This window comes from Myotis daubentonii, chromosome 5 (genome assembly GCF_963259705.1).
Source record: "Myotis daubentonii chromosome 5, mMyoDau2.1, whole genome shotgun sequence".
In the NCBI taxonomy this organism is placed as follows: domain Eukaryota; kingdom Metazoa; phylum Chordata; class Mammalia; order Chiroptera; family Vespertilionidae; genus Myotis; species Myotis daubentonii.
Window position 1 is genome coordinate 62,135,094 of NC_081844.1, and position 24,187 is coordinate 62,159,280.

At 36.5% G+C, this 24,187-nt stretch overlaps 2 protein-coding genes and 1 long non-coding RNA gene across 7 annotated transcripts in view; 2 read left to right on the forward strand and 1 right to left on the reverse strand.

The window, feature by feature from the left end:
- CLGN (calmegin) overlaps nucleotides 1-14,485 on the forward strand; it is a 36,646-nt gene extending 22,161 nt beyond the window's left edge. The window contains exons 8-15 of one of the 2 annotated variants that reach the window (XM_059697979.1): nucleotides 1,542-1,731; nucleotides 5,837-5,950; nucleotides 6,076-6,226; nucleotides 8,475-8,690; nucleotides 9,586-9,711; nucleotides 10,116-10,275; nucleotides 11,224-11,324; nucleotides 13,947-14,485. In XM_059697979.1, the coding sequence (XP_059553962.1) occupies nucleotides 1,542-1,731; nucleotides 5,837-5,950; nucleotides 6,076-6,226; nucleotides 8,475-8,690; nucleotides 9,586-9,711; nucleotides 10,116-10,275; nucleotides 11,224-11,324; nucleotides 13,947-14,027 (1,139 nt within the window). In that variant the 3' untranslated portion in view covers nucleotides 14,028-14,485. Of the gene's footprint in view, nucleotides 1-1,541; nucleotides 1,732-5,836; nucleotides 5,951-6,075; nucleotides 6,227-8,474; nucleotides 8,691-9,585; nucleotides 9,712-10,072; nucleotides 10,276-11,223; nucleotides 11,325-13,946 lie in introns of those variants that run through there. The other variant, XM_059697980.1, reaches the window with a different exon arrangement.
- Nucleotides 14,486-16,537: 2,052 nt separating this feature from the next.
- SCOC (short coiled-coil protein) overlaps nucleotides 16,538-24,187 on the reverse strand; it is a 29,911-nt gene continuing 22,261 nt past the window's right edge. The window contains exons 2-5 of one of the 3 annotated variants that reach the window (XM_059697982.1): nucleotides 21,807-22,030; nucleotides 20,106-20,177; nucleotides 19,657-19,740; nucleotides 16,538-18,292 (exon numbers count right to left, since the gene is read on the reverse strand). In XM_059697982.1, coding sequence (XP_059553965.1) covers nucleotides 18,150-18,292; nucleotides 19,657-19,740; nucleotides 20,106-20,177; nucleotides 21,807-21,975 — 468 coding nt within the window. In that variant the 5' untranslated portion in view covers nucleotides 21,976-22,030 and the 3' untranslated portion in view covers nucleotides 16,538-18,149. Of the gene's footprint in view, nucleotides 18,293-19,656; nucleotides 19,741-20,105; nucleotides 20,178-21,348; nucleotides 21,770-21,806; nucleotides 22,031-24,187 lie in introns of those variants that run through there. The other 2 variants (XM_059697984.1, XM_059697983.1) reach the window with 2 other exon arrangements.
- LOC132235516 (uncharacterized) overlaps nucleotides 22,133-24,187 on the forward strand; it is a 114,326-nt gene continuing 112,271 nt past the window's right edge. For both annotated transcript variants that reach the window (XR_009453037.1, XR_009453038.1), the window contains exon 1: nucleotides 22,133-22,238. This is a non-coding gene — a long non-coding RNA (uncharacterized LOC132235516). The remainder of the gene's footprint in view (nucleotides 22,239-24,187) is intronic.

The following is a 24,187-nucleotide window of genomic DNA, read 5'->3' on the forward strand; positions in this document are numbered from 1 at the left end:
GAACATATGTTGCAGAAATCATGTGAAATTAGAACTAAGACAAATTAATGTAATCAGACTTTACTGTACAAACCTGGTCAGAAACAATTTGGTAGTATATATTAAAGACCATAAGAGGTTTATGTCTTTTGAAACCACAGTTCCACTTTCAAGAATTTATCCAAATGACCTCTGTGTGAAAATATGCTGTAAATTAGAAGCAACCCACGTGTTATATTAGTGGTTTTCTTTACAATGCAAAATGATAACTATGAAATGTTTAGCAACAGGAAAGCAATGCTTATAATATTAAAATGGGGAAAGAAAAGATTCAAATTGGAGGCACATCATAGTGGCCACTAGGAAAGTATGCAAGCACATAGAAAAAGACTAGAGAAAAAAAAAAGAACTAAAATTGTCATTAATCATCTCATATGTACCATGCTCTATGCTAGGCACTTTGTTTAGAACCATCATGTGAGGGGAGCAGTTTCTATTTTGCCTTAATTTAGCTTAAGTAACTTGCCCTAAGAAGCAATAGTAACTGATAGGACTGGAATTGAAATTCAGGTGTGACTCTTAAACACTTGCTTTTCTCTATATAGGATTTTACTATATATAAAATCTTTATTGTGCTAAGATTCGGTGACCTTTTTCTTTAGAAAAAAATACCCCTCTGTAATACTGTTATATTTTTATAACATTGTTCTATAATTGTTCTAAGTACCTTACAGAGTACCTTCTGTAAACCGGAAGGGGGTCACTAGGTAAAATTTATATCTTTGGAAAGAATGATAGATGAAAATAGCTGCCTAACATTTGTTTCCAATAAGCTAGGGAAATACAAGCTGCCAACAATGTCAGGATCGTCTGACTCACCTAGTTACATGGGCTATGGCTTCCTGAAGAAACGGCTCTGAAATAGAGCCAGTCTCCAGAGGGTTCAGTCACAACAGTGCCAAATTATGTCAAACTCAAGTACTGCAATTCAGACACAAACCCAAATAATGCAAACACACACTCAATATTTTCTCTTCTTTTCTCCACTATTTCCTCTTCTACTAACAGCTGAGATTATAACACAATATTACTACAACAAAGGAAAAAAGTCAAGCTAAGAGTAAGAGTAAGACCTTAAATGCAAAACAGTACTAACTAGATCCTTCCTAATTCAAGAAAAAAGGTGTTTCTCAAGAAAAATCTTGTAAAGAATGTTTTCTGAATAAATTTCACAATTGAAATTGATTTTTTAAAAAAATTAGAGTTTAAAAAGTACACAGCAAATAAGCGTTATGTAAAAAACATCTTTGGACAAAAAAAAAAAATCCATTGAGAAGTAATGGTGCATTTTTTTAAATTACGTTGTTACTTAAAATTTTATCTTTGATTTTCGAAATCACTAAATCTAGTGATTTCAGCATATTTTAACTTAATACATTGGTAACTCCTCTATTTCTAGTTGAGAGAAAATTTTACCCATGAAGTTTAGGGTAGTTTTATTATTTAAAAGATTATTTTTAAATGTCTATCAATAAGATAACTATATTTAAATTGGTCTTTAGTGATGAATCCAGATAACACATTTGAAGTGTTAATTGATCAAATAGTTGTAAACAAAGGAAGCCTACTAGAGGATGTGGTTCCTTCTATCAATCCTCCCAAAGAAATTGAAGATGCCAGTGATAAAAAACCTGACGACTGGGATGAAAGAGCAAAAATTCCAGATCCTTCTGCCATCAAACCAGACGACTGGTAAGCAAAGTTTTTGGTAGTAAAGCATTATTTGGTATAATTAAATAATGGCACAAAACCTCTAAGTGAAGTTTACTACTAATGAAATGTATTATTTTAAACACCAGAACTACTTATTTTGATTATTTTGGGTGAAGTACTTTTGTAAAATAGATTTGGAACTTCCCTGCTTTGTAATTGTCTTAATTTTCATTTTAATTTAATTAACATTTTAACTTGGTTGCTTTTTTTCAATGTATTTTTATTTTTATGCTCCCAGTGCTATGGAGAGAAAGTTCCATAACGCTAACACATTATCACTTTATTTTAATTTCTAGTTTAATCTTTGTCATGTGTATGCATATTTTGCAGAGTTGTAGTCTTTTCCATTACTTAGACTTAAAATAGGTATGTCTTCAACATCTTATAAAACTATATAGAAGTCAGTCATGCCAGTTTGCTTAACCATAATTGTTTTGCTAGCTGAGTATTTGTGTCATTTTTATTCTACAGGATTATGAATATTTTCCCTAAAAGAAATGTATTCAATTCCTGAGTTCCCATAGCTTGAGTCCAGATGGTGAGAGATACCTGTATATGTCTCTATTTCCTCTATTCCCAATAACCTTATCATTTTTTTTCTGCTGATTGGGTAACAGTTCTGGTTTCGCTAAGTGGATTATCTGTCTGTTTATATTTAACCCACTATATTAGTTATCTATTGCTATATAACAAATTATCTAAAAACTTAGCAGCTGAAGACAAGAGACATAGCACATCCAGTTCCTGAGCTGGCGATCTGGAAGTGGTTAGCTGTGTGGTGTGAATACTAAGTATGAGTTTATAAAGTTCTGTTCTTATTTCACTAAGTTTTTTTTTCATGATTAAGTGTTGGATTTTGTAAAATGCTTTTGTGCATCTATTGAAATTATCATATAGATTCCTTCTTTATTTTCTTAGTATGGTAAATTATATTGATTGATTTTCTAACCTTACAGTCCACTTGGTCAGCAATTATTGTTCTTTGTATATTTGCTAGATTCTAATTGTTTTTTTCTGTCAGGTGTAGTATAGTATAATTTCATACAGTTAAATTCATATATATATATGAATATAGTTCTGTTAGTTGTAATGGACATAAACAATGATGTAACCACAACCACAATCATGACATAGAATATTTACATCATCCGAAAAGGTCCATATCCTTTTGTAATCAATTTCCTCTTCCCACCCTTAACCCCAGAGGACAACCACTGATCTGATTTCTGTCCCTTATAGTTTTGTCTTTTTTAGACTATCATATGAAATGAAATCATACAGTGTATAGCTTTTGTTTCTGGCTTCTTTCACTTAGAGTAAGCTTTTTGAGATTATTGTAATTATTGATGTGGTTGGATGCAAACCTACCAACTCACTATTGTTTTCTGTTTGTCCCATATATTCTGAGGTTCTTTGTAAAAAGATTTCCTGACTTCTTTTGGATTGAGTTATTTTATTTATTTTATTATTTTACTTTTTTCTTTTCTGTTAGCTTATTAGCTTCATTCTGGTTTATTTTACTGGTTACTCTAGGGTTTACAATATGTATCTTTAACTTATTTCAGTCTACTTTCAAGTAGTATTAAACCACTTCATGTCTAAGTGAACATTTCCCCCTTCCATCCTTTGTGCTTTCATCATATATTTACTTCTATGTATGTGTGAAGGCCACACATATTTATCCTTCAGTCGGTGTCTTTTAATCAGACAATTAAGGGGAAAGTCCTTTTAATTACTCACATATTGACCATTTCTAGTACTCATTCTTTTTTTAAAAAAAAAAATCCTTACCCAAGGGTATTCTTATTGGTTTTAGAGAGAGGGAAATAGGGAGAGAGAGAGAGAGAGAGAGAGAGAGAGAGAGAGAGAGAGAGAGAGATTAATGTGAGAATGATTGATTGCCTTCCTTACGTGCCCCGACAAGGGATTGAACCAGCAACTTATGTATGTGCCCTGATTGGGAATCGAACCCACAACCTTTGGGTGTATGGGACAAGGCTTCAAACAACTGAGACATACCAGCCAGGGCTCTTGTACTCTTATTCTTTAGTGTAGATATAAATTTCCATCTGTTACTGTTTTCCTTTTGCCTGATAAACTTCTCCTAACACAGTGTAGTGTGTGTCTACTATCATTGAATTCTCTCAACTTGGATTTGTTTGAAGATGTCTTTATTTTGTTTTCCCTTTTGAAGGATATTTTCACTATTGGATTAAGGTTGATAGTTATTTTGCAACAGTCATGTCTTTTCTTGGACCTTGCATTGCTTCTGATGAGAAGTCAGTTGTTCCCATCTTAGTTCTTCTTTACCTAATATGTCATTTTTTTCCTGTTGGGTTTTAAGATTTATTTTATTATTACCAGGTTTAAACAGTTTGATTTTCTTATCCCTTGATGTAGATTTTTTGGGTGTGTTTTTCTTCCTTTGGGTTTTTTGGAATGTGGATTTATAGTTTGAATCAAATTCAGGTAACATTTGGCCATTATTTCTTTAAATATTTATATATACCTCCTCATTTCTTTTTGGAGGGCACCACTTAATGTATATTAGATTGCTTTATATTACCCCACAGGTCACTGAGGATCTGTTTTGTTTTTTTAACCAATTTTTCTCTTTATGCTTCATTTTGGAAAGTGTCTATTTCAATTTCTTTAAGTTCTTGATTGTTTGTGAACATTGAGGTTACTACCTTTTCAGAACATAGAGTGTTGCTCCTGGAACCGAAAGTGCTAACTGATTAGCTCTCTTGTAGATAAAGAGGGATACTGATTAGTAATGAAAATGTCTACTTTCAGGCAAATAGTATAACTTGTTCAAGGAGGGAAGAACACTACAGTTTTTTTAACAATAAAAAAATCACTTATTAGAGTATCACTTTATGAATTTATACTATCAGAAAAGGTAGGACTTCATCCTCCTTGTAGGTTTTCTAACATTGCTTCGTATTTGTTTCCCCATAAAGTGTAACACTGATACTGGGAAATAAGTTTGCCCTTAAATGAGAGAAACTGCATATAGAAACCTCACCCTGATTGGTGACATGTATTAGAAGTTGTCATATATATATAAGTGTACAAGAAATGCTCCCTTAAATTTTAAACTCTGGTTATTCTGAGTCCTCAGAGACTCAAGATAACACTGACATCAGCCAAGTACCAGTCTTTACACAGAGAGTTGATTGTTTTAGTTTATTTGTTTATTTTATCTTGATTGGAAAATCATAACATAGTCTCTTTTGAAATTTCTACTTTTCTATAAAAGTTATATTAGTAGTTCTATTCAGTACATATTAAAGTTGTGGTTATATATTTTAGAGTGTACAAAGTTCTATTTTTAAATTAAAATTACTAAAATTAAATGTTTAAAAATATTAGTGTAGGAAAGACCTTTCTAAATATGATATAAAATTGAAAAATTAAAAAGAAAATATTAACAAATTTTAACTACATTAAAATAAATGATTCTTACATGGCAAAAAAAATCACCATAAACTATAATAAAAAACACATGAGAAACTAGACAAAATATTTGAAATTCATATAGCTGACTATACTAGTAGAGGGCTAATAGTTTACTAATTTCTAATATATTCCAGGATATTCATTATAGCCTTATTTGTAATAGTACATTTTGGAGAACACTGAATGCCCCTCAGCTGTAGATAGGCTAAATAAATAATGCTATACCCTCCAAGGAGAAGACTGTGGAACTATTAGAAAGAATGAAGCAGATGCATGTGTACATAAAATAGGGCTCCTTGGGCAGTCTTCACATGTCAACATCCAATATGTATTTGTTGATGACTGACTGAGTTTTAAATGACAGAAGCAACACTTAACATATTTTATATAGAATGCTCTTTGTATAAAAAAGAATATATACATGTGTGCATGTATGCATAGAGTGCAACAGGAGCAATGTACAAAAAACTGGCAAGTTAGTGGAAGATTTAGGTGATGAGAGATGGGAACATAGTAGGCACAAAGAAGTGCAGGAAATACTTTTGGTACCTTCTGAATTTTGTACCGTGCATTTGTAAACCTTTGAATAATTAATAACTAACATAAAATCCTGGACTTACAGGGATGAAAGTGAACCTGCCCAGATAGAAGATTTAAGTGCTGTTAAACCTGATGGCTGGCTTGATGATGAACCGAAATTTATTCCAGATCCCAGTGCTGAGAAGCCTGATGACTGGTAAGCATCTTACATCTCCAGAGGTCCATCCATTGCATGTTTCTTAGTTGCTTTTTGTTGCTAGTGTATATGACTGACAGTAGAGAATTGAGGTTATTATATTTGCTTTGTTTTAATGTCGTAAGGAATGAAGACATGGATGGAGAATGGGAGGCACCTCTTATTTCCAATCCAGCCTGTCAGATTGGGTGTGGTGAATGGAAATCTCCCATGATAGATAACCCAAAATATAAGGGAGTATGGAGACCTCCAATGATAGATAATCCTAATTACCAGGTAAGAACCACTTGTTCCAATCCCATTGTAGAGTCAAAATGTTATGCGGGTTCTATTATACTAGTGCACCGGTGTACAGATTCATGCACATTGAAAGGAAATTAATTAGAAAGTGGCCGGCGGGGCGGGATTGGGTAAGACGGGGCAGCACCATGGCTCACAGGGCAGCTGCGGAGTGAGCGGGGTCCCTCCAGCAGGTGGGGTCCCTCGGCCTGGCCTGTGGGGATCGGGACAAAACTGGCTCTCTGACATCCCCAGAGGGGTCCCGGATTGCGAGAGGGCAGTTCTCGGGTGATACACCCCGGAATCGGGCTCCCTCCTCTCTGGTTTTGGGGTATGTCACTTGAGAACCACTGCTGCCAAGTTACCGCAGTTTGGCAGATCCTGCATTGAGTGTCTGCCACCTGGTGGTCAGTGTGCATCATAGCTACTGGTCATATGGTCAGATGGTTGCTTAGCCTTTTATATATATAGATATCTAGTTATTGATGCTACATTAACATTAGAAAATTGATTTGTAATAGTGTGCCTTTGGCTATTTTAAGAAGTCAAAGAAGATAAACTCCAACTAATCTATAATAATAAAAGTGTAATATACTAATTATACCGGACGTCCTTCCAGACAAAGCTGGGGCTGCGAGGGAAGCCTGGGTCCTGGGCGCCTGCTGGCAGCTGGAGGGAAGCCCAGGTCCTGGGTGCCAGAGGGAAGCCAGTGCCGGCAGCCGGGGGAAGGAAGGCCTACTCTTGCACAAATTTTGTGCATCAGGCCTCTAGTTTATATTTTAAAAGTAAAACATTATTTAATTTTCTGGAGAAATAAAGAACTGGAGATCAGTCACTTCATACTCTATTTTCCCTAATAATCATTGTGGAATAAAGTTCTATTTTAGAATGAAATATAAGAAATGACTTCTGATCAAGAGGACTGCCTGTGCTTAACTAATGTGCTGCTTACTTTCTGGTGTTATTAAACTTTGGATTTTTTTTTTTCTAAAACGAGTCAGATAGCTTTTGAGTGTACCTACTTTTTTGTAGTAGAAGTCCATTATGTTACCCATTTAACCTTGCATTTTTATCTAATTATTCATTGACATTTTCTAACATGTATTTTACATATGCAGTTACATATTCTAATTGCTCACTTTAGTTTTTATTCATAGCATTTATCACCAAATATTTATTTTGGAAACTTTTTTTAAAAAATATATTTTATTGATTTTTTACAGAGAGGAAGAGAGAGAGAGAGTTAGAAACATCGATGAGAGAGAAACATCGATCAGCTGCCTCCTGCACATCCCCCACTGGGGAAGTGCCCACAACCCAGGTACATGCCCTTGACCAGAATCAAACCCGGGACCTTTCAGTCCGCAGGCCGACGCTCTATCCACTGAGCCAAACCGGTTTCGGCTGGAAACTTTTTTCTTTAATGTCTGTCTCCCTAATCAGACTTTACCCTCCATAATATAAGAACTATGTCCATCACTGTACCCCTAGCTCTGGCATAGTGCCTGGCACGGAATAGCTACACATGATGTCAGAGTGAGTCAGTGAGTGATCATACTGATTTAATTGGATTGCGTTTAATCGTTTCACACCTAATGGAACTTTTTTGTTGGATAGTTGTTCTGAGGTTCAACCATGATTAATGCCTGTCATGGGTATATATTAAAAGGAGTGGCTCTATTTTTGCCAAACAATGATCTCTATGATTTGGGCAATTTTAATAACATCTTGCCTTAAATTTAGTAAATACTTTACTAAATATAGAAAATGTGTCTACCTGGCCAGGTAGCTCAGTTGGTTAGAGTGTCATCCCGTACAATGAAAGGTTGTGGATTCAGTTCCAAGTCAGGGCACATGCCTGGGGCGTGTATGGGAGGCAACCGATTGATGTCTCTCCCTCTCTCTTTCTCAAAATCATTAAAAAACATATCCTCAGGTGAGGGTTGAAAAAATCGTGTCTAAAATAGTACCATTTACTTGTGAAATTTAATTACTCAAGTTTCTTTGTGTGTTGGATTTTCACTCTGCCTTTTTTTTTTAGAGTTTAAAGTCAGTATTATTTACAGGAACATTATGTACAGAATAAGCACAAGATTTCATTTCCATTGAATTATTAATGAATTAATATCAAAGTTTTCTTTTTCTCTAGTTAGTATAGATGATTTCACTAAACAACTACTTCTTAAGTAGCATTTATAGTGAAATTATTTTATTTGAAAATATCTTCCAATTATTCTTCTTCCAGGGAATTTGGAGTCCTCGAAAAATTCCTAATCCAGATTATTTTGAAGATGATCATCCATTCCTTCTGACTTCTTTCTCTGCTCTTGGTTTAGAGCTTTGGTCTATGACCTCTGATATCTACTTTGATAATTTTATTATCTGTTCGGAAAAGGAAGTAGCAGATCGCTGGGCTGCAGATGGTTGGGGAATGAAAAGAATGATAGCAAATGCTAACGAGGTACAGTACTGACCATATAGTAATAATGGGACTTGGTCCTGGTTATAGTCATGCAAATTATCCTTTAAAAGGTAAATAAATATTTAATAATTATTGAGTACCAAATAAATGTACTTAAATTTATATAGCTAGAATATTTAGCTTTACTATATTATGATACTAAACTATATAATGAACATTATATGATACATTATCAACTATATAATGAACTATATTTAAGTCTTCATTTCATTCATTAACTTATGATAGCTATAATGAGGTTATTTGCTGTTATAGAAATGATACTACTTATTTCTATTTGTAGTCTTTATCTATAAGTCTTTGTCACCTTGTCAGTTCTTGCCTAAGTGGTAGCAATAATTCCCAGGTTGATTTTATTAATAAGTCCTTTAAAAGTATAGAATGAGTTATCAGAGCTGTATACTTTTAAATGAACCAGATAACACAGGTTGGGGCAAAAGTAGATTTATAGTTATTCAAATAGAAAATAATACAATCCGTAAATAAGAATTTAAGAATAATCTCTGTTTTGCATACTCACAACTGTAAACCTACTTTTGCCCCACCCTATGTATATCTATAAAGACTAATTATAACCTGCAATTTAAAGTTACCAAAAAAGAAAATTGTCATTATTTTTGTTGGTAGGTTAGCAGTTTCCACCTATGTAGTAACATATCTTCCACTACAAAGTCTCCCAACAGCAATGGATGCTAATAATTAATAGGTTTAAACTTTACAAAGTATAAGAAAAGAATATGAAGTATTTTTTAATTTAACAAGTTCACACTCCTTAATATAAAATGCCTAGGTAAAATAAGTTTGGGGGATAGGCTGTATTTCCTGATGAAGGTTTGTAATCTGAGTTACATTTTCATGCTGATTTCCTCTGCAGCCTGGTGTACTTACACAGCTAATGGCAGCTGCTCAAGAGCATCCCTGGCTTTGGCTCATTTATCTTGTGACAGCAGGGCTTCCAATAGTATTAATTATTTCATTTTGTTGGCCAAGGAAAGTAAAGGTAAATAAAATGAATTTCCTTCAACTTAAAAAAAAAATACCTCTTACTGTTTAAGAGTTCTATGAATTGAGGAAGTGGTTCTTAAACTAAATTTTGCATAGATTTTTTATTGTGTATGATGTCAGTTATTGCAAATATTTTTTTAATATAGTGCTTTGTGGTCCTGGCTGGGTAGCTCAGCTGGTTAGTGTCTTGTCCTCATACACCAAGGTTGTGGGTTTGATCCCCGGTCAGGGCACATACAAGAATCAATCAATGAATGAATAAATAAGTAGAACAACAGATGTATCTCTCTCTCTCTCTCTCTCTCTCTCTCTCTCTCTCTCTCTCTTTCTCTCTCTCTCTCTCTCAATAAAAACAGTGCTTTGCTTTTAGTAAAAATAGCTTATGTTAAACTACCACAGAAAAAATATGAAGATGCAGAGTATAAAAAACCTGACATATGTAAACCACAGACAAAGGGAGCACTAGAGCAAAAAGTGAAGGAAGAGAAAGCAGCCCTGGAGAAACCAGTCGACTTGGAAGAGGAAAAAAAGCAAAGTGATGGTGAAATTCTTGAAAAGGGTAAGACAGTGACAGTGATTTATAATGAGGACCCTGGGCAAAGCTCATAAAAACAGTAGATTATCTGGGAAACACTAGAATGCGTGACTATGGCAATGAGGGGTAATCATCCCTGCCTGGGTGTTGTATCCTGAGCAGCCATCACCTTATTCAGGTTTTATCTTCTAGGAAGAAAGATATTTAAATATGGTTCAGTTGCTTACGAGCCTAGCAACTATGAATTCCACATGCCCTAGCTTTTTGCGAGGACTTTCCTTCACTCCAACAGTGCAGATGAGATGGGCTGTGTAGCCCATGGCCTCTGTTCAAGAGAATAGGTGTAAGGCAGGTGACTGCAGCAACAAAATCAACACTTCCAAGGGCTATTGTTTATCAGATAGCTTATCAGATCAAATAAATAACTTATCTCCTGAAAGAGTTGCTGAATCATATGTCCCCTTCCCACCCTTTACTAAACTCCTAAAGATGTTAAAGAACTGAGGCTTTTTGGTGGCTCTCCATTGAGACCTCCTCACGAACACCTAGGTAAGTGTAAAACTATTGGTATTTGCCTGTTGTCCTCAGCCAAGAGCCAGGTTGAGCCCTTTATGACTTAAATTATGTCGTGAGCACTGTTTTAAACTCTAATAAGTTTATGAAATAGTTGATTTAAAAACATACACACACATATATTTAAATATGTATAAGTACATATATAAACACACACAGAGATTCTTTGGTTTTCATATTACATACAGACTGCTTAAGAATTCTTTAAATCTGTCCCTTCAAATATAACTTATTTATAAAATGTAGTATAATAATTAGTATTTTTAGTTATTTAAAAAATTTCTAGAACAGATTGTTTTTAAACATTAAAACTTAAATAAACCCTCCTTATTGTATTACTTTTCAGTAGCAAAATTCTAATTCATCAAGCCTTTGCCTTTAATAAAATCTGTATTCCAGAAGAAGAAGGTGAACCTGAGGAAAAGAGTGAAGGAGAAATTGAAATAATAGAAGGACGAGAAGAAGGTAACAAGTCAAATAAGTCTGGATCTGAGGATGAGGTGAGCAACTCTAACAGAAAATAAACCAGTTTCTATGTATGATCATTAGCCAAGTGTTTATGTCAATAAAAGCAGAAATCTGGTTTGTAAAGGATTTTTTTTTGCCGTTTTCCTCTCAGCTTTCATAAGAGCCTCAATAATGTTTTTGAAATATGTCCATTAAACAAGCAAGAAAATACTGTAATTTATATCATATTAATGCCTAATGAAATAGTATAAAGCCAGCCCATGGTTTATAAAATATATAGAGAGGGCTGCATCTATAAAACATTAAAGCTTTATCATTAAAGTATTCTGTTGAAAGGTATAATAAACAGACCATTTGAACATTTAAAAGGTAATTGTGTTTATTACAATTTTCTTAACAGTCATTGTATACACATTCTCATTGATTCAATAATTTACATCGCAGATTCTGAAATATTTCACTTATTGATTGGATAATTGAGTACTGTCTGCCTGATATGGTGCTTTTCTTAAATCTTTAGTAAATTTCCCCATTAACTTGATGGGTCTACCCCTTTTTATATCCTGATATGAAATAGCACTTTCCATAGTACCTTTTTAAAGTCAGTTAGGTCAGTTATGGAATCAGAACCACCCAGGTATAATCAGAACCAGAGCTTTTTTTTCTATCCAGCATATACCCAAGGCCGTTTTCTATACTTCTCCAGCCCTTGAAGAGCTGCATAATCTTGCCCCAGTCACAACTCTTACTACTTAGCGTTAGATAGGGTGACAGTATATGATGAAATAAACTTTCTATTTTGTCCATTTGAAGAAATTTCCCAAATAAACTTGCTTTATTGTTAATGTTTTCTAAAGCTGATTCAGTACAAATACCTGGTTACTGGTCTTAACTGCTTTGTGAAGTTTTAAAGGGGTTTGGAGATCATTATCTAGGATGAATATCCTAGTTGGGTGGAGGTAATTTTTTCCAGAACAGAGTTTTTAAACAGTCATTGTTTCAGCTGTCATTCTCTAAATAATAATACTTGCAATCATTCATGTGCATATATATTCTAGCTACATTTTTTATTAACACTATTACAGATGTCCCCCATTTTCTCCCCTTTCCCCCACCCTCCCCACCCCAGGCCTTTATCACACTATTGTCTGTGTCCATGAGCTATGCATATACGCATATCTGCTCTTTGGTTAATCTTTTTCTGTCCCCCCTCTAGTTACATTTTGCTTCACATAATATTTTGTGTACCTTTAAAATATCTTAATTCCATCTTCCAGTCATTTAGTCTTCTCATATACATTTGTTAGTGAGCTAAAATAAGCCACTTTTTGTATATTATAACCTTCAAAAATAATTTTAACTCTTTTGTATAATCCTATATAATAAAGAGGTAATATGTAAATTAACTCTCACGCCCTCACAAGATGGCTGCCTATGACCAGGCCAGCAGGGGGGTTAGTGAGGGATGAACAAACGACTGAACAGCAGGCTGCATGGGGCAACCAGGCCAGCAGAGGGAGGCAATTGGGGGCAACCAGGCTGGCGGGGGGGGGGGGGGGGTGTGCAGTAAGAGGCAACCAGGCTGGCGGGGGGGAGGGGGGGTCAGTTAGGGCGACCAGGCCAACGGCAGGGGGCGTGGTGCAGTTGGTGACCAGGCCAACAGTGAGGGCTGTTGGGGGCGATTAGGCTGGCGGGGGAGGGGCAGTAAGAGGCAACTAGGCCGGCGGGAGGGGGGGGGGGGTAGTTGGGGGCAACCAGGCAAGCAGTGGGGGCAGTTAGGAGCAACCAGGCTGGTAGAGGGAGGCAGTTGGGGGTGACCAGGCCGGCAGTGGGGGCAGTAAGGGGTGACCAGGCCAGCAGGGGGGGAGTTAGGGGCAATCAGGCAGGTGAGCAATTAGGAGCCAGCAGTCCAGGATTGTGAGAGGGATGTCCAACTGCCGGTTTAGGCCCGATCCCTGGGATCGGGACTAAACCGGCAGTCGGACATCCCCCAAGGGGTCCCGGATTGGAGAGGGTGCAGGCTGGGTTGAGGGGACCCCCCCTCCCCCCGTGCATGAATTTCATGCACCAGGCCTCCAGTATATAACAACTCCATTATTTTATATTGTTACACAAGTTTAATTTATGTGTAAATGCTTATTTTAGACAGATAAAAATTAAAGGAAAGAAAAAACCCAAACCATATATTTGGTGTTTACCTTTCCTCTCTCCTAATTTGTCTCAAAGTACTATATATGTCAGAAATTCTGTAAAACCACTCCAGCAATTCATTACTTACAGAAATACTGTGATGAAGTTAGTGTTTAATATCTGCCAATGAAAATATCATATAATCTTTAATTATGACAATATCATATAATCTTTAATTAAGTTCTAAATCATAATATAAAATTGTGAATTGAGTTGTTAGCAGTATTCCTTGTCAGATGCATATTTGACAAGCAGAGTTATTCTAAAAATGTAATCATGCCAAAAGGTGAAAAGATTAAAACATCAATTTACACATTTTTGGTCAGCTGCATGAAGGAACATATATAAGATAGTATTTGATTTTTAGAACGTATTTTAGAGAATAATAAATATATTATTTACTACCACCTACTAGTTTACACGTAGTATGAAAATAAATATTTTCACAATTCCTTTTTTTCTAGATGAAGGAAGCGGATGAGAGTACAGGATCTGGAGATGGGCCAGTAAAGTCAGTACGCAAAAGAAGAGTACGGAAGGAGTAAACTCTGTTCAAGTATTTTTAATTCCTGAGAGAAATGTGGCGTTCTAAAATCAGCGTGCCAGAACTGAACTTGAATCAGTCTGCACATCCTGTTTTTACTATCTAGTAATGTTACTCATAATTTCAGACATCCATTGTAGTCTTTTCAGGAAAAAACCCAAAAACTTTGAAGTTACCTGGTCTTTGAATTCAGAATAAAAGAAAAGTGGCAAGTTACATATCTGATTTAAAGAGATTAATATCATTAGAAGTTACAGTTTTAATAGTTTGGAGAAAGTTTTGGTTTGTACGGAACAAAATAATATGCAGCAGCTTTCATGCTTTTAGAAAAATCAGTTATTGGAATTTCCTCTTGAATGGCTATACTACAATATAACTGGTAGCTCTACAATAAAAACGAGAGTGTTCTGTTGTACAGAGCTAAATGCAATAAAGTTTCTGTATGGTTGTTTAATTCTATTAACATTTGAAAGTGTTGTGTGTGACCCACATTTACCTAGTTTGTGTCAAATTATAGTTGTGGTCCATCCACTTACTAGTAAATTACAGGTTCCTTTAAAGAGGTGCTTTGTTGGCTGACAGGTCAACAAAACAGAAATGTCTGTCATTCACAGAATCACTGGTCAGTAGTGCAGCATAATTTACATTTGAATACAAAGATAATCAATTCATCAAAATAGATTTCCCCCCCATGCTTTTATAGTTGCTTATATGTACACTGCTCTCAAATAGAATTTAAATATTTTTCTTCTTTAATTTATATCCTTTTAAATAGGTGAGTTTTTATTGGGAGGCTTTAAATTAATTTTCTGTTCATTAAGAAATTCTAATGGCTAATAGATATGCTTTATATTTTTGTCTTGCTTTTTTCCTGACAAATTTAAATCTACTTTGTCTATTCTCTCATCTAGCTTCAAAGCTACCTCTAAGGTAGATAGAAGTGACTATTACTACTACTCCTCTTTTTAAACTACAGTAGTTACCAAAAGTCGTAGAATGATATTATAATCGAGCTGTGTTGTTCCACTTAAAATATTTTAAGTTTGGGCAACATGTTCCACCTTTTGGAAGGTGATCTAAATCTTTGAGACCACAAAACTACTTTAATACTATCTTAAGAACTTTATACTAATTGGGTACTATTTTGGATTCCTTCATGGATATACACACCCCATCTTTGGACAAGCACCAACTAAGTTCCCATGTAACTCCCCCACCAGTAGTACATTTAGAGTGCACGCATAGGAAAATGAGTGTCTAGCTTCTCCTTTTACTAAAGGAAGCAGAACATAGTCTACTTATTTCAGGGAGTGAACTGAAAATGAAAATACCTTCTTTATTCCATTGGTGTGTTCTGAACTTGCATAAATTGGTGCTGGCAATCTTAATACATAATTAACCATATTTATATTTACTTAATAAACGAACACATCTTGCAAGGACCCCTTTTCTTGCTTTGTATTTGGAATGTCCAAATGAACTGGACACATTGAATGATTCTAGATGAGAATGTTTCTGAAACTACCTCAGGAGATAAATCCTTTATTATGGAAACCTTCTTATCTGATAGGTATCTTGTATGTAAACATTTTTTTCTAAAGATTTATTATTAAAGTTTTTTTACTTCCTTGGTTGCAGATTTGTTTTAACTTTAACATTTGGTTAAACTCCATGAGCTTGCAGTGGTGAAATCTGAGCAACCAGTTTTGTCAACTCATTGCTACTTCTGTGGATGTACCCTCTGTGAATGTACCATAGCTGACAGGTTTAACCAAAACTTAAACTCTCATCAATGTGTACTAGATCCATGCAGTAGACAGATATAGTCTTCCTTAATCCCAAAATGGCTTTTTCCTTTTACCACCCCAATCTGACTTTAAGATGACTTACATTTTGTCCTTTTCTCTAACAAAGAGATTTTCGCTTTAGTTAGCTTTTTAACTTGACCAGGCTAATGTAGCTGCCTTTTTCTTGAATTTTTTAAAGATAGCCTTGCCACCATTGATTATATCTCTAGGAAGACACATTAGCAGAATAGTAGCCTTTGTCAAAACTTTGCAACTGTGCCCCATGCACTTTTTCTGCAAATTAGGATGGTGATAATTAGTGTGACTTGGAAGTCATGGTTAAAAATGACAGAGCCATCTTCAGTTTCTGCCAACTTGCGGCACTCACCTGAGAACCATTAGTTGGGGGGGAAATTTCTTTATTATTTTATATTATTTATTACTCTATCACATCTTTTTATGGGAGATTAGCCTAACTTAAAAAATACAACTGTGGAAATCTTGGATCCTTCTTCAAATTCCTTGCTTTTATTTTAAAAATTAATGTATAATATCCTATAATGTTTGTTTAATAAAATTATTATTCCCCTACACATCCAGGAACTGCTATTTAAGGAAGATATGAACAATCCTGGATATACCACTACACCACCCAGTTACTTAGGCAACCAAATCAAAACACACACAATCTCTCCACAAACAAACAAAAAACTAACACACACAATCTCTGAAACAGCCTTTTATTAAACAGCAAAGCAAAACTGCAACAGAATTTTAAACATTGTAAATTAGGTAACAAAAAGGATGCAAAATGTTTTGCATTATGATTATACCAGTATATTCATATAGCTAAAGTCATTCATTGAATCATACACCAATACAAACATAAGATTATTCCATGATTAAAAGTAGCCCAAATCTAGTAACTATAATTTATATTAATGAATCTCTTTTCCTATATTTTTATATTAATTCTGATATTAATTTCTGTAGCAAATGGAATCTATAAACTAAATTTTTAAAAAATTGTTAAAGAATGATTAAAATTCTGCATACCAAGCAGCTGGGCTTACAGAAAACTCTGGGAGAAGTAGTAAGATAAAATACTGAACATTATTGATTAGTTTACATGAAAACTCTCCCTATTTATTCATGATTCTGATACTAATACACTCAAAAGATTTTGCAAAAATTGATCTGCTAGATACTATAAATATACTTTGAGACCAAACTCTTTGTAACTATTGTAGATGCGGTTTACATAGGTGACTCAAACTTCATCCACTTTCATATATATTCCCCAAAAGATCTAATCTGTGCCAGAGATAACACAAATATGGAGTAAAAATATTTGGAGTTGGTTACTACTATTTACCAAGTACTTTTTCCATCCTATTTCTATTTTTCATCAAAATTTTTGTATTTCAAACATCTGTACAACCAGAGTTCATCTTTTCAGATTCCAAGTTATTTTGTGTAAAAGGAAGTTTCTAATCACAAAATTTCTCAACTTGCCAATTCAGCTTCAAGGAAAACCCCACTTCATTTTTATAGCTTCTGTTTTCAAATGATTAAAGAAAACCAACAATCCTACCTAAATCCCAGTATTAAATACAGTCATGCACTGCTTAATGACAGCGATACGTTCTGAGAAGAGCATCACTGGGGAATTTTGTTGTGCAAACGTCACAGAGTGCAATTATACCAACCTAGATGGTATAGCCCACTGCACACACCTAGGCTACATGGTATAGACCTGTTGTATCTTCAGTCTGTCATGGACTGAAATGTCATTTTGTGGGCGGGTGGCCGTATAATAAATAACAAGCCCTAACTTTTGGTTAAGTTTCAACAATACTGTTCAGGTTACTCTCATAAATGATTAACTACTAAAATTGCTCTTACAAATGTGAAACCAGTTTTTCCTTCAGGATAAGGGAAATGGGAAGGAAGAAGCAAATGAAGAAGAGGCACAAGATGGCAGACAGGGTACATAAAGCTGTGCATTCAGTACATGATTTGGTCACTTTTCACAACATGGTTATTTTCTTGTATCTCCTACTATATAATAAAAGACAGTGCTGAACCTAAATCTGATAAGACATCAAGTTTCATAAATATATGCATTTCTAATTATAAAGTCTCTACATTTTCATAGACTAACATAATACACAAACTCACGGAAGTCTGTTATGCTCTTAATTTTGCCTAGATATGACATTATCTTCATAAATATTCAATGAAGCCACAAACAAAAGTACTATAACTTCTGGAATCTATCCAAGTTTTTTAAAAAAAGATCAGCAGCAATCCATAACAGAAAGGATATTGATCTCTTACTTTCTTTTGCTTTTTGTGTCAGTTGTTTGAAAAACACTAGAAGCTGACATGAGGTTTTCTATATATTGTCCAAGAACTTGGTTTTCTGATTTTAGCTTCAGATTTTCTTCCTTCACTGCATCTACCCTTGCAGAGAGGTCTATATTAAAAATAAAAAAGCCCATTATCGATAACATGATGGCAATGTTTCCATTGTACAAAATGCTTAAGATTCATTTTTGAGAGAACACAGTTCTTACATTTTCTATTTTTAAATTGAGATTACTTTGGAAGTTAAGTAAACAGAGTGCAAATAGCCAAAATTCCTAAAATGACATTTCACAGTAGACTAAGTGTTATTCTTTATAAATAGCATTTATGTTGACTAAAACCTAAAAGGGTTTTTAAGATGTGGTAGGTGAACACAACTGAATTTATATACTGGATATAGAAAGATGGTTTCCAAGCAATTGAACATTTTGTATTTTTACATTAGCAAAAAATTCAAAAGATGTAGCTCTTGACGATCAAATAAAACATCACTAACATTCATTCCTTTAACAACTAAGTACTGGGTGCCGGCTAAAGCCTGGCACTCACTGTTTCAGAGGCAACAGTAACAAAAAAGAAAGGTCTCTGCCCTCACAGAGCTTACATTTTAATGTGCATACAGGGGGCCCCAAGTGGGGGTCAGAAGAAAAAGCAAGAAGAGTAAGGGTCACCGAAAGCAAAAGGGAAGTAGCCCTTTTATACAGTATAGTCAGGGACAGCTATTTTGATCAAAGAAATTTGAACACAAACCTAAAGTGAAGGAATGAGCCTAAATAACTATGGGAAAAAGCAGAGGGGAACAGCAACTGCTAAGACCCTGAGTAGAAGCATACAGAAAGAATAGCGGGAGATGTGAGGGGCAGAGTATCTGGGGTAGAATGTAAGAGGCCTGTGTGTGACACGGCTCTGAAAGGTAGAAGGGAATAGACTTCCAGAGAATAACTTGGCTTTTATTAACTGACGAGGGAAGCCACTGGAGTGACATGATCTGCTCACTCTGGTGTCAAAAACAAAAACACACACAGAAAACACAAAAAAAACCCAAAACTCAACCTCTTAATTAAAAACCAAAAGATGTTTCAGTGTTACTATTAATTTTATGTAAGACATCTAGAAAATGAAAAACTCAGATCAATTCCCTTTTAATTTCTGGGGTGAAAACTGCTTTTAGTACAAGACTCAGTAACACAATGTTACCTTATGAAAAGGAGCTCTCATGTACCGAGTAGCATTATGATAGACTTTAAGAGGGAAGCTTAAGGACACCATTTGACTTCCTTATTGAAGCATATCTGTTCTTTAAAATCACCAGTCAAAGCCACAGGCCCAGGGAGAAGGGGACGGCGGAAACTATTGAAATGGGCTTGAAATTTATACTTTTTAAAACTGCGCACTAACAAAATTTAACAACACAAAGGCTCACAATTTCAATTAATTTATGTTACTCAAGAAAGCTACAAAATGCAAACTAACCTTCAAGTGTGTGTTGGAGTTCCAACACTTGATTAATAAGTCGTGTTTTTTCCTCCAGTTCCACCTGATTTTCAGCATCAACTGCTGTAATAAAAAGGTTCAAATTTACCATAAACATTAGGTAACATTTGTGTAGGGTAGCACTTAAAGATCTGCAAAACGTTTTATATTTACTATCTAACTTGACTTATGCAAGAGACCTGTGAAACAAAAAGTTCTATCCCCACACTGCAGATAAGGACACCAACGTGAAGAGAAAGTGTTTTGCCAATATCTCACAGTTAAGGAACAGAAGCTGCCTTAAATCCTTCCCTGAACTAGAAGAGATATAAATGAGTAAATTAGCCAAATCCAAAACTCTAAATATTCTTCTCTGTTCTTTCCATTGCTTAATAAAGCAAAAGCACCCACAAAAACAGGATTATACAAAAGGAAAATAAAGAACATACCATCCATGTCAGCATTCATCATCTTGGGTAACAAACTTTGGGACCTCGGATACAAAATCCTTGGTGACTGGTCTGCAACCAGAAAAAGAAACATAACCACAGAGAAATGAAATTTAAGCTTGTTTTTCAAAAGAAAATTATGTGACCCAGTGGGATCCTTTCATATGCTTTACTGTTTCTAAGAATAAACACCCAATGACTAAGTAAGCAAAGGATATGGACAAATAGTTTACAAAGAGAAGTAAATAAGAGAAAGTGCTGTTTCTTGGTTATCAGAGAAATACATAATAAAATACAACTGTACATCCAGTATTTTTTTAAAAGATGATCAGCCCTGGCCAGTGTTGCTTCATGGTTAGAGTGTTGTCCCATGTACTGAAGGGTCACAGGTTCAATTCCCAATCAGGGCACATCCCCAGGTTTTTGTTCGATCCCTGGTCTGGGTGCTTACGGGAGGAAAACAATTGATGTTTCTCACATCAATGTTTCTCTCTCTCCTTCCCCCCTTCCTCTCTCTCGATGGGGGGCTGGGAGAAGAAATAATGATCAATGCTAGCAGTTATGAAAAAACTATTAAAATAATGTCATTCTGCATTAATATAGTAAATGCTTCACATATTTAAATGCATCAAATCAATAGAAGAACACTGCAATTTACAGATGTGGACACTATATCTCAGAAAGTCTATGCATCTTGCCTTAGATTTCTGAGCCAGTGTCTGTACCAATTATTTGAACCCAGGTCTAACTACAAAGCCCCCTTTTAACATCATGCAATGGAAGAAACTGTAATAGGACCTTAATCCAAGTTTGCCAAACATTTTGCAGCTCCTGATGTCAAATCCCTTTGATATTTCTACTAACTACGCAACTGAGGATAAACTACATTCCCTTCAAGCTGCATCAACTGTGAACATGGTTTGTTCGCTCCGGCCCGTTCAAGTTGACTTGTTCTGGTTACACAAATCCACAAATTAAGGAACTGTTTGGCCAACCAAAGATCTGAACGGGAGGCAGATCCCGAGGAAACGGCTATGTATATTGAGCGCAGTGAGCACAGCACAGAGTATATAGAGAGAGAACTGTGGATCCGGGTGCAGAAACGGTGTTGAGACCACGTCATAGCACGTCCGAAACACCGTTACGTCACAGTACGGGGATCAATGCACTGCACAACAAAAGCCCTGCTCTTTCTCGGTTCCAACAGAACCCCCCCAAATACGTCACCCAAGAAGATGCTAACCCGGGAGCTACTTTCAACGCCTGGACAGATGTCGCCAGCCCTCACCGTACCGCTCACTTGCCCCCAGAGCAGCGGCGGCCAAGTCCAGGCGCGCCAGGTCCCCTAGCGCCATACGCCCTCCCGCGGCCCCATTTGAGGGCGGGGGTGCTGGACAGCGGCCTGGGCTCCAGGGCGGCGGGGAGAAGGCGGCAGGACATTCCGTCAGGGGCTGCGGGCGCCCCCACGCCCAGAGGAACCTCTGGGCCCAATGATGAGACGATGAGAAAAAGAGATGCGCGGCGGTTCTGCAGGGAGCCAGGTCCCAGCCGCCCACCAGACGCCCAGACCCCAGGCCGCTCCTCCCGGGCCCTGGTGCACTGGGCCCGATCCAGCCCGCCCCGGACGCTGGGTCCTCGGCGGGACCGAGGCCACAACTCTAGTCGCCCGGGCCAGGCCCTCTGCTGCCCAAGAGCCCTCACCTGCCGTTCGAGGCGCCGGGCGGGGCAGGTACCGGGAAGATGCTTCGGGCTCCGACACTTGGAGCAATTGACACCGGCAGCTCCGCCCCCTCCGCCCACAGAGCTTGCGCCGAGCCGGGAGCCCCGCCCCGTCCCGCCAATCCCCGCTCCAGGAGGCACGCATGCGCATTACCTGCCCGGCGCCCCAATCGTCTTCCCTCCTAGCTCCAGGATCCACCTCTTGCCTTAACAACAAAAAAAGAACATTGGCATCCAATCAGCATTTAGGTCATTGGGGGCGGGTCCTGGAGCAGCAACAGCCAATGACAGCACAAAAGGAAAGTTAAGCGTGAGAAAGCCGACGCCAGCGCGGCGTTCCTCCGGTCTCCGCGGGAGCCTGAAAATTGAGGTCACAAATCCAGTATGAAAACTCTGACAGCTGTCAGGAAGGAGGTTGGTAAAAATAAACGCCGGGCAAGAGAGAAATACAAATGTAGGAAAGGAGCATTCCTGGACGTAACAGGTACAGAAGGCCAATGCAATTCCGTGGCTCCTCAGTTCTAAAAGCAGACTCTTCCATATTTTTTTTTTCACTTCCCAAGTCGCAAAGCTCCTACGTGCCCCTCTCTTAGATTGTTCCTCTCCGCAACCCTTCCAAAGACCATTGGATAATATTTTAGAGTTGACAAAATACCTTAATTGTACTTTGGTATATAGCGCTTTCTCTCACCTTATTCTATATTCATCCTCACAACAACCCACAGAAAGAAACTGAAGCTTCCTAGTAAACAAATGTCTTGCTCAAGGTCATCCCCGCAGTGTGTCAGGCTTTGGGGTGTAATGTAATCTGGCTTGATACCATTCACAGATAGACGGCCCTTGACATAAAGCACATCCTGTTTGTTTTCAGTATATGGTGAGTACATGGTGGTAGCATTCTCCTGAGTTATAGGGGTGACATTATGACTACCTGTTTCTTGGCTTTTTACTTTGGGTACAGTTTGCTGATATAGGAGAATCTGAATTATATTTTGCCGAGTGAAAATAGCCAGGCAGAAAATGTACCGTCTGTATGATTTTATTAATATAAAGTTCTAGAGCAAACAAAGCGTATCTGGTGTGATAGAAGTCAGAACAGTGGTTGCCTGGGGTGGAAGATGAATGGAGGGTTGACCTCAAAGGAATAGGGGGAACTTTCTGGTGTAATGGAAATGTTCTATAATACCTTGATGGACGTGGTAGTTACACAGTGTATCCTATAACTTAAAACGCGTGTATTTGATTACGTATTATATTTCTTTAATAAAACCGATATTTTTAAACAAGAGAAGATTTCTTTAGGGTTTGAAATATTCTAGGCATGTTTCTTGGGTTATTTTACTCAGTCCACAAACAATCCAGTGATCTAGATGTTATCAATCCCATTGTACAGATGAGAAAATCAAGGTTCAATATCATATAGCTAGTGATAGGCTGAATCAAAACCTACCTTTTTATCTGTAAAACGAGTATCATAATACCTACTTCGATGAATCTTTATTAGGATTGTCAAAATTAAGTAAAAATAAAGCACTGCAAAGACTTTTCAAATTGAAATGCTTTGAAATCACAGCCCAGAGAAGGTGGGTTGGAACTTGCAGCCCAACCTAACCAACTCAAGTTTCTACTAGGGCAAAAATATCAACATTCTTCATAGGACTGAAACAAGACCCAGGGGCTCATAGTGTAACAGTCAAAATATCCAGGATCTAATCCACAGTTATTCCGTTTATGAAGAAGCATAAAAATCTCAACTCACATGAAAGTAATCAATAGATGGCACAAATGTTGAAATTATCTGGAAAAGATTTTCGGCAGCTATTAAAAAATTCTTGAACAAGTGATCACTAAAAATCTTGAAACAGAAGTTATAATTGAAAGTATAAGCAACATAATAGAAGCTATAAATAAGAACCAAAAGGAAACTTTATATCTGGAAAATAAAATAATTGAAATAGAAAACTGTCTGCAAAGACTCCATAACAGGATGGAGATGGAAGTGGGAAGAGCGACTGGAGGCTGCTTCAGTAGAACTCATCCAATCTGAGCAACAAAGAGAAAACTCAACAGAGAGAAAACACCCCATCACCTCAGGAATAAAAGACCACAAAAAAGATCTAGCATTTATGTCATCAGAGTTCCAGAAAAAGGAGAGTATGGTACTGAAATACAGGGGTGGGCAAAGCAGGTTTACAGTTGTGAATACATGAAACATTTTATTCTTTTGAGTTAATAAAACTATTATAATAATCATATCCTGCATATATTTTTTCCATATGAACAACTGTAAATGTACTTTTGCCCACCCCTGTATATTTAAAGAAATTATGGCTCTCCAAGTGTGGGAAAAGACAATTTCATAA